The 11,237-nt window shown below is 43.0% G+C and overlaps 1 protein-coding gene across 1 annotated transcript in view; it reads left to right on the top strand.

Annotated features, from left to right (window-relative positions):
- Positions 1–11,237, top strand: part of LOC308285211 (receptor-type tyrosine-protein phosphatase N2-like) — a gene marked incomplete at both ends in the record, with an annotated part of 322,852 nt that overhangs the window by 290,653 nt on the left and 20,962 nt on the right. Inside the window, 2 exons of the mRNA XM_080725929.1 lie at positions 5,095–5,172; positions 10,834–10,953. Coding sequence (XP_080582055.1) covers positions 5,095–5,172; positions 10,834–10,953 — 198 coding nt within the window. The remainder of the gene's footprint in view (positions 1–5,094; positions 5,173–10,833; positions 10,954–11,237) is intronic.

Raw genomic sequence — 11,237 nt, 5'->3', positions numbered from 1 at the left:
CTGTCTGCAATGGTGTATCACTTCAGATAGACATAGGGGGGTGGCAAAAAATATGTTACCATAACCCTAGTTGTTGGCTCGCCTGAAAGGCGAGAACACTATGTTATCTTCATTATTTATTTACCAAGTTCCGCCGCAGACAGTACAAAGGCAGGGCCCTTAGCCAATGAGGTGCAATTGGCGGAAAAACATCTGGGAGTGGTGGTAGCTGAGTATTGGTTGAGCTTCACTTGACAGTTAGCACGCTGCAGAATATAGTCACAATGATTTCTTAACGTGTTCTCGACACTATGTTATCGTCATTATTTATAGAGTGAGTTCCACCGCATAGTGAGTTCCGTCGCAGACAGTAAAAAGGCAGGGCCCTTAGCCAATGAGGTTCAATCGAGTTGCGGATATACATCTGGGAGTGGTGTTAGCTGGAGTATTGGTTGAGCTTCACATGACAGTGTGAGCACGTTGGAGAATGTAGTCACGAGCGAGCCCACACTGTTTCGTAGGAAAAGTATCTCTAGTTATGTTTGATCTACAAGCTCTCAACGCAGGGCACATGGGGTCCTACAGTATGTGATACACATGGCATGCACACATAGATATCAAAGGGGGCTTGCGCCCCTGCCCTTTTATACCCGTCTGTAAAAGTGCCGTCTCCAGACTATGTTGCACTTAAACTGCAGTAGTTTGAAAGAAATGCTCCCCTTTGCGTTGAACGCAGCTATCAAGAGAATCACCTTTTCCAAACTCTCCTGAACTTGAATGCTTCGTTTTAGATTGAAAGAACTGCATACATCCACTATTGGCTTGAATCTTGATTCAACGCGAGGAGGTTGACTATTTTCTGTATTTTCACCAAAAGTGCCCTTTTTGAAATTTCAGCCCCTGCCCCTCTAACATTCTCTGCACGTCCCTGATGGCAGGTATCAGACGGTTCTAGATATACGTGGGGGACTGACACACACACACGAACGCACACACACACACACACACACACACTCGCGTACCGGTATGTACGCTTGCACGCGCGCGCACGCACACACACACACACACACACACACACGTGGGTCAGTGACGTGACGCCCCAAAAAATGTGTTTTTAAAAAAACTTTAAATTGCAGGCATAAAAGTTATTTACTTTTGTTCTACTCACTCTCAACCTTATGGAAATACATTTTGTTTTTAGATATTTTATTGGAATCAGACTTTATTCAGCAGTTTGTTGTACTTGTGCCTAAAATCGTCATATGGTGTGACATGAAAATAATTGTTCATAAAATGAAAATGGAGTACATCTTTCTTAAGTTACTCACTTTATCAAAGTCCTTTATCATAACTAACCAGTGATCCACTATAGTTTTTTGAAAATTAATTATATCTGTATATTTTTTTCATAATCGACACTCTGTGTGAGGCCCATGTTCATGATCTTACAACATATTTTAAATGTATTCTGTCAAAACTTTCTCTAAAATTACACAAATATTTGTGACTCTTCCTGATAATATTCTCTATGTAATCCATACACATTTTTTTGGTTTAATCATTAATAAAGGTATGATTTCTCACTATTTGGAATGTCACACCAAATGATTTAGTGTCACACCGTATGATCATATCTTCATGTGTCAAAGCAAACTGTGTTTTAACCTACCTATTAGTGAGTACTGAACTTTACTGATTGATTAAACAATTACCCAGGATAACATGGCCTTAATATTTCTGAACAGGATATTATTGTAGGGCTTTAACATGGGATAAGAAAGAATTGTAGTAGTAGATGGATGATGAGGATGTGCACAGGAATGCTACGCACACCTAAGTCTTCTGCCGGCCCACGGCAGAAGGATCCTGAAGGGACAATAAGGCGCATAGCCACACTTGGAGCCAAGGCATTGAAGGCAACATTTTATTAACACCAATTAGTGGAAACAGAACTCAGCATTCAGGTAAATTGCTTTTTTCCGAAGTCTCCTGAACTTGAACACAGCATTTTGTGTTGAACAAATGTAATTAGGAATCATGACATTACACCACATCTCCACTAGCTAAAGAGTGCTGGGTTGCGCAACTCTGAAAATAGCTGATCTACAAGCTCTCGCAGCACAACGTGTTGAGAGCTTGTAGATCAGCTATTTTCGCTAGTTGTCTCGGGTCCTACCTTAACACTGTCCACTGTCCAGTCCAGTGAGTGAAAGTACAAAAGTATTAGATCAGATTAGATTATACATTTAGACTGTATTGTACATCAGCCAGTCGTATTTGGTGAGGGTAGCAAACCGGCTGCCTTGTTGCGGTTCTGCTATGCCACAGACAACCTCCTGCTCTTCGTAGAAAATGCAGTCTCGCCCCTTTGGCTCCTCTCTCCTTGCTGGGTCATTGTTTAGTTTCTCCCTGTACTTTCTCGTTCTCTCAGCACTTGTCATTTTCCAGCTGACAAAAGAAAATGGAATGTATAGTTTAAGACAAAGAGAAAATATTGTTTAGATTGAAACAATATGTTAAGGTTTCTGTGAAGGGGTTTCTGCTCTGTCTGATGAATTTGAAGTATCACTGAATGAAGCTAAATTACATTTTATGTAAAAATGTTTAAAACAAATGTTTAAATGTACAAAAGAAACATGGAACTTTGTTATTTGTTGTTATATCTGTAGTTAAATACAGTATAAATCATATGGTGTGACAGTCAAGTCATATGGTGTGACAAGCAGACATGTCACACCATATGATTAAGTGTCACACCATATTACTGTTTTCTCCATTTAGGTTTACCTTGAGGCTACTATGTACACATTAGCATGCTAACAGCATGCTAGCTATAACAAAGCAGCCTAGATCTACATGGAAATATGACCAAAACTTCAAATAACTTAAGCTTTTTTTAAAGAAAAGGTGTCACACCAAAAGACATCCAGAATGGTGAGTTTGTCAACGTTTCAACAAGATGGCATTTCATGAAAATGTTAAAATCATAACTCACCTCAGACACCTGTCTTGCAGTTGTGCTGGGAGTGCTGAATAGCCTTACAGAAGAAGGACCTCTCTAGCCAATAGGTGTCCAAATAATTGCCCGTTTAATTTTTCCAAACTAGTGTCACACCAAATGATTTTGGGTTGGGGGACAAAATGTTTTTGATCAGAAATGACTGAAAACATTATGCTTTGACTTTGAAAAGATATAGGCTCAAAATAGACATTTTTTTTTGCCTAAATTCATTTTCAAATGATTTTTAGCAATTCTTTTTCTTAGTTTTATTCAAGTTCCCACTTTGAGAAACAAGGTCAGGACAGTCACACCATATGAGTTTTGCCATGTTTGGTTGAAGATTCTGAAGAAATGAGGAATGAAATGTTTTAATCTTGAGTAAGTTCACATAAAGCTTAATGTCCTGCACAATATTCAGAAGGTTTTTGACAAATATATTTTTTATTTATACATGTTTGACACCGAGGACAGCGAAAACGTTACGTCACGTCACCCACCCACACACACACACACACACACACACACACACACACACACACACACACACACACACACACACACACACACACACACACACACACACACACACACCTACACACACACACACACATTTACACACACACATTTACACACACTCACAAACAGATTTATGTAACATATTGAAGGATTTGCATACCTGGTATAGGAAACATACCTGTATACCCGTGAGCTTCAGCAAAGAGCATTGGCAACGAGATAGAATAGAAATAGAAAAGTGGTCTAAGCACAGTTAGTTCTCGTATATACTTACAGGCGTTTAAGTGGTTAAAGACGTTATAACCCCAGGGCTCTGATTATTCCAGAGTGAATCCTCAACGGCCCGGGACTTTATCAGATGCCTGGGGGTTGCTGGGTGTATACAGGGGTGTTGCACCACATTCTGGGCCCTGGGTGCTTTAACTATTGGAAAAATAGCAGATATACAAGCTCGCAGCGCGGCACCGAGTGCCGCGCTGCGAGCTTGTAGATCTGCTATTTTTTGAAAAATCTTGAAAATGTGTGCAAGTCTTTGAATACTTCAGATCCTTCTAAGGTTTTTTGAAAAACCTATGTTTCTATGTCAGTGGTGCTCAAACCTTTTACATGTCAAGGACCCCCAAAATGATATGTATTTAGTCACGGACCCCCATCTCAAAATATTTAGTTCCAGGGACCCCCCCAGAATCAAAATTTTAGTTACAAATGTTTGCTTAAAAAATACATATTTTTAAAGATTTGCGCACATTTTCACGACTTTTCAAAAATAGCAGATCTACAAGCTCGGAGCGCGGCACTCGTGCCGCACTGTGAGCTTGTATATCTGCTAAAATATGCATCAGTATAAGTATAAAATAAAATAATTCCAGGCCCCTCCACCTTGGATCCTATATAGTAACCCAGTCCCCCAGTCCCCCCCTTGTGACGCCCCTAGTACCAGTGTGAAGTGGGGTTACGCTAGCCCTGGGCTCTCTGTAGCCCATAGGGTTTTGGATCAGCAGCCTCAGGGCTTTATACATGCAAAGTGTGAAGGTCCTTAAATGATTCATGGGCATTTGCTTCTGAGGCGTCAGCAGAAAGACGAAGATATCGCCACCGTCGGGCAGAAACCTTGTATCTCCCAAGTTTCAAATGTGTACGTTTGATTCATCGCACAAGACAGTCACGCTAAGCTAAAGCACAAGGCTTTGTCGCACAAAGCTAGTGAAAATAGCGGATCTACAAGCACACAACGCCTATCATTTTGTAAATGATAAATACAAAATAAATGGTTTTGGACATACAATATTTCAACATTGTAACGACAACGATATATTCTGTTGGTTGAGGTTCTCAACCTAGAGGTTATCCTTTTAGCCTTAATGTCTGACAGTACCACGTGCTGTTTACATGTGGGAGAGTGTTTTTTGCAGGTCTTTCAGTCCGAGTGTATCAAAAAAGCAACTGGGTTAAGCACCGTTGGTCCGACCAGATTAACAATCACCAGGCTAGCATTGACCAGCGTCAGCAGGTCCTTCCCCTGAATATCTTGCGAGACGCCCCACCTGATCAACTGATCTCTCTCTCTCTCTCTCTCTCTCTCTCTCTCTCTGTCTCAGATGGATCACGACCCCAGGAGTCCAGCCTACATCGCCACCCAAGGACCTCTTCCCTCTACGGTGGCAGACTTCTGGCAGGTCAGTCATCGTATATTCAGTAAAAGGGATACACTTGTGGAATGCTCTACTAACTGAAAAAGAACTGACCTCAAAATATTTAATGAAAAGGTAAAAAAATCAAAATCAAACCAAAGCTGCAAACATATGTAGGCACATTTTAGAATGTTAATGTCACTGCTTTCTGACTGTAATTTGGGAATTTTATTGATTTTGTACTTATAGATTAGAGCTTGGTAGCGCTGTCGCCTCACAGCTAGAAGTCCTAGTCCTGGGGAACAGTTTAAACCAGGGGTCTTCAACAGGGGGTCCGGGACCCCTAGGGGGTCCTCAGAGTTACTACAGGGGGTCCTTCAAATCTTTGTGTGATAGAAACTTTTCTCCTTTTTTATATTAACCCTCTCACAGCCAAAACGCCAAAAATCTGTATTTTTTTGACATTTTTAGAGCAAAAACTGACCATTCTAGGTTCATATAAGCTTAAGCAATGATTTTGCGATGGAAATGACGTCATCGCCGGAAACAGGAAATGTATCGTATCTCAGACGTAAACAACCTGTTATTGTTGCATTGGAAGCCATTACAGCAGCTCCGCTAAATCTCAGCATCAATACTTCGGATTTTGATCCGGTTTGAAGTGTCTGTGCGTCTATTGCGTGCCCCAGGCGATAGTCGCTAAGTTTTTTTAGACCATCAAGCGCGCGTATGGCGTGCACGGGTCCCACGCTCTTCCATGCTAACGCTAATGTTAAGTGGATGGCCAGGATGCTAACATGGGGCCTTCTAGGAATCGCCAGAGACCTTAATCGTTGGCGACATCTAGTGTACATTATATAGACTACAGCCTACTATAATTTCATGCATTGTAGGGCGATCTACTGTGACTCTGAAAAATTAATAATATTCCTGGCAGTATAGGCGCACAAGCATATTGTAAATGGCTGTGTATGAGTTTAACCACTTGAACCCTAACGTTCATATTCAGAGAACTTTAGCCAAAAATAGCAGATCTACAAGCTCACAACGCCTCGCAGTGTGAGGCGTTGTGAGCTTGTAGATCGGCTATTTTAGATCGCCTACATTTGGCCTACATTTGGCTTACATCTGGCCGACATCTGGCCTATGTCTGGCCTATACATACTTCCAGAAAGCACTCAAAGTTTGTTGTGAGTCCAGGGTTACATTGGCTAAGTGTAGCAGAGTGACTCACAGCCTCAGCCCGGTGGCCTCAAAAGTCTAGTATCTCCCTCGGTCCATAGGGATATCCCTTTGGATCAATGGCTAAGATATTGAACTTTCACGCAGGAGACCCGGTTTTCGAATCGTCTCGGGCGTTACATAAGCTTCGCGGGACGCTTAATGTTGAAAACGCATTGAGAATCCCTGAATCATTCTCAGCAGCAAGAATGCCTCATGCACCAAGTGTGTGTGTGGGTGGGTGGTTCTTTGCCCCTGTCCTGTCCCACATGCACCCTCCACCCTCCACCCTCCACCCTCCACCCTCCACCCCATCCCAATCCCAGTCCCACAAGCCCACCTCTCTGATGCTGCTCTTTCACACAATCTATACTATAATTTTGCGAATGTCTGTCTGAGTGAGTGTCTGTCTGAGTCTCTGTCTGTCACAGCGTTTCTCCTCAGTGGCTGGAGCAATTGATCTGAAATCGCATCACCATTAGCATATGAACACACCTGACATAACTGTGAAGCCCGTTTGTCACTTTCACAAATCATATGCTGTATATTAGCATTTTTATGGTGTAACTACTATCTATTCTGCATCTAGCATGAGGCATATGTATTCTGCATCTAGCATGGGGCAACATGTTTAACCAGCTCTGTGTGTGTGCGTGTGTGTGTGTGTGTGTGTGTGTGTGTGTGTGTGTGTGTGTGTGCGTGTGTGTGTGTGTGTGTGTGTGTGTGTGTGTGGGTGGGCGGGCGGGGGGTGTTGGCTTGGCCCTCTTTCAGATGTTGTCATGTAGATCAGTACACAGTATCTCTGTAGCCTTTAAACGAAACGGGTATTTCTTACATTGATGCTCCTACATATTATCATGCAAGCACCAGAAAGTTACTTTCCATCCCTCATATACTGTGTGCACAGTGCACACCCCATAACCCACACACTGCACATCATTTCGGAGCTCATATCTTTGAACGGGTAAGGACTAGTCTAAAGGATTTAGTGGGAGGGGGTCACCCCTTCCATTCTCCTTCCTCTTAGAAAGAGCTCCATGCATTCACTGTTCACAGCGTGCTGCTCTCTCTCTCTCTCTCTCTCTCTCTCTCTCTCTCTCTCTCTCTCTCTCTCTCTCTCTCTCTCTGTCTCTCTCTCTCTCCTTTTTCACCGTTCAGTCCTGCACTGCTTTCACTCCATAACCCGTCTGTCTGTCTGTCTTTCTGTCTGTCTGTCTGGGCGGCAGTGGCTCAGGGGGCAGAGAAACCATCATTAGAACACGTGTTACAGTGCCTAGCACCTCCTCATCAGTGCCGAATGTGTGTGAATGGGTGAATGTAATGCACAATCTATGTAAAGAACCTTGGATAAAGGCACTATATAAATACACCATTTAACATTTGTCTGTCTCTTCTTGAGCAGTGCTAGGCACTCCAACACGAGACTTTGTGTGTATATGTACGTCTCTAATCGGATGTCCCTTTTCCGATTGGACAATATAGTGATGTGACATCATGTGGGTCCATACATCATCACCATCATACTGTACCAGTGGTGTAAAGTAAATAAGTACATTTACTTAAGTACTGGACTTAAGTACACTTTTTAGGTATTTGTACATTACTTGAATATTTCCAATTTCCAATACTTTTCCTTCTACTCCACTACATCTGAGATCCAAATATTGTACTTTTACTATGCTACATTTATTTGAAGACTTTAGTTACTAGTTACTTTGTAGATATAAATGATGATATTATAAAACATACATGAACCACTGTAGCCATATTTTATACCTTGGCAATTTGAAAATAGCCGATCTACAAGCTCACAACGCGTCGCATCGCAACGCGTTGTGAGCTTGTAGATCAGCTATTTTCAAACATATTGTACTTTTACTTTTGGCACTTTAAGTACATTTTGATGCCAACACTTTCATACCTTTACTCAAGTACATTTTGAATTACAGACTTTTACTTGTAATGGAGTATTTATACATTGCAGTATTGATTCTTTTACTCAAGTAAAGACATGTAGTACTTTTTTCACCACTGTACTGTACTTAGTGCTGTGCTACTCCCACCCACTCTTTTTCTTCAGGAACAGTGTTTGCTAGTGTAAAGTGTCAAGCGTGGGTGTGATTTTACTTCCTCTGTGTGTCTGTGTGTCTCTGTGTTGCGTGTAGTTGTACTATAGTGTACCATATAACGTTGGCAGTGGAGTGTTTGTTACATTTGAACAAACTTCGCTGATTAAAAGCCAACACTTCTTCATCTCTCTCTCTCTCTCTCTCTCTCTCTCTCTCTCTCTCTCTCTCTCTCTCTCTCTCTCTCACTACATCGATCCACTTCACACCTCACCTCTCCCAAAATGCACTGTCATCCTCCGAGATGAGTGTGCGTGCGTGCGTGCGAGACGGGGCGTGATCGGCCGCCGTATCTCAAAAGCCAGCAGCAGTTAAAGTGTACTAATAATAAGTCTGTGGCCAGAAGGTATATCAGTTAAGTCGGCTCTCCAGACGGCAACTGTGGTCCGGTCGGCGGCCATTTCCATTGTCTCCTTAATGAAGGAGGGAGCGGAGCTTGTTTTATGACTTCCATTAGCGTGACTGTTACTCCTCTCCTCTCCTCTCCTCTCCTCTCCTCTCCTCTCCTCTCCTCTCCTCTCCTCTCCCCACCATGACGATATGACTGTTGACAGGTGAAAATATGAAGCGTCCGAGGCGTCTGTCTGCTTGCGGAACGTCTCTCCGATGGGAGACGACAGGTCGCCAGACACCAATTACTTCTCTTGTCTTTCCGGTGGAGATGGAGGATAGACTATTATGACGTTTTGTAATGGAGAATGGAGGGTCTTCGTTAATTACATGGATGTGTAAATGGCAAACCGCATAATACTGCCCATATTAGTAAAAAACTGTAAAGGATAATGTTGTCACTGTTGGTGTCTGATTATTATTATTATGATTTTTTTTAAATGAATGCCCTATAGATCATAGTACAGTGACACACAAAATGTGCAAAAACAGCCGACCCCCAAGACCAACAACACGTCGTTATGTGATGCATGTTGAGCTTGTAGATCTATATTCTGTTCAGTTAACAGGGCTCTTCTGATCTCCCAGTCTGTCCAGCTCTTTGAGTAGAAAAAATAAATCAGACACCAATTTCATCCAATCATTAGAGCAGGAGTCCTGTTTGTTCTCAAACACCTGCTGACGTTTTAAGAGAGAGAGAGAAGAACTCAACAGCCCTCTGCACGCCAGCAGGGCATTACCAGAGCCATCCCGCGTTCTCTCTCTGCCTGCCATGCAGATGTGTAATTCCGTAAGAAACTGCTGGTGGCAAATAAATAAGTTACCGTGGCCCCATTTCTAAAATAGCTAAAATAGTTGATTTAAAAGCTCTTAAGGAGACGGTGCCATAGTTTTGTACTTTTTTCAGTTTTTCATGTATCTAGGACAGGAGTGCCCACACTTTTTTGACGTGAGATCTACTTTTAAAATGACTAACTTAACATGATCTACCCATCCAAAATGTTTTAGCTGAGGGCCCGAGGGGGGCTTTGGAATAGCAGTACTGGTGTTACATTTTAGACAAACACACTTACTGTAAGGGGAAAATAAATGGGAAATACTGGGGGAAATGTCTTCATCCCATTCTGTATGGAAGTGGTAGGTTTTGAGGTTCTTTGTAATGCTACTGACTCTTGAACAAAGCATTGCATTGGAGGTTTTCCTACTTTAGACGCCATGAAGGGAGCTGACAGGCCCTTCTTGATCATGTCATATTGACATAATCTTTTTATATTTTAATTATATATTTTTAGAGGCATGTCATGTGGTCTACCTGCACACCCTTGGTGATCTACTGGTGGATCACGATCTACCTTTTGGGCACCCCTGATCTAGGAGGTTGACAGTACTCCATTAGACCCCCTGGTGTGGTTGTGATGAGCAATTATGGGATTTCTTCCTGGAGGCTGCCACCTTGTGGGTCAAAAGTGCCAGTCCAAAAACACAGATACAATTACATCATAGAATCAACCCCTCCCCTTTTACCATTCACCCAACACTGTGGGTGTGGCTAACTTCAGCTGGGTCACCACCCACCATGATAACCAGGCATACTTAATGAACTAATTTTAACTCTTTCTGTACACTTTTTGGATAAAAATAATCTTCCTAGGGGATGGCATCAGGGGGTGGCAGTTGCCATCCCCTGATGACCCTAATGACGCGCCTGCTACCTGTGTGTGTGCGCGCTAGCTAGTACTAGGAGATGGACTGCCACACCTACCATCAGCTCCCAGTATACTCACCACACGACTTGCCGCACTCAAGCTGTGCTACTCGTACGCTGATTTGGCGATGCCCGGGATCGAACCCATGACCTTGTGGTCCAAAGGCGAGAGCTCTACCGAACAGAGCTACCCAGACAAGAACATTTAAATCAGCATCCTAAAGCGATGATGTAATACAAGTAATACAAACGTTGTGTGTGCAGATGGTGTGGGAGAACGGCTGCGTGGTCATCGTCATGCTGACCCCTCTGACGGAGAGCGGCCTGAAGCAGTGCTACCACTACTGGCCAGACGAGGGCTCCAACCTCTACCACATCTATGAGGTAAGGAACACTACCACTACTGGCCTGTAGAGGGCTCCAACCTCTACCACATCTACGAGGTAAGGAACACTACCACCACTGGCCTGTAGAGGGCTCCAACCTCACATCTACGAGGTAAGGAACACTACCACCACTGGCCTGTAGAGGGCTCCAACCTCTACCACTTCTACGAGGTAAGGAACACTACCACCACTGGCCTGTAGAGAGCTCTAACCTCTACCACTTCTATGAGGTAAGGAACACTACCACCACTGGCCTGTAGAGGGCTCCAACCTCTGCCACAT

The sequence above is a fragment of the Nannobrachium achirus genome, assembly GCF_963921795.1.
Source record: "Nannobrachium achirus genome assembly, chromosome: 5".
In the NCBI taxonomy this organism is placed as follows: domain Eukaryota; kingdom Metazoa; phylum Chordata; class Actinopteri; order Myctophiformes; family Myctophidae; genus Nannobrachium; species Nannobrachium achirus.
This window is presented reverse-complemented; position numbering and strand designations above follow the sequence as displayed.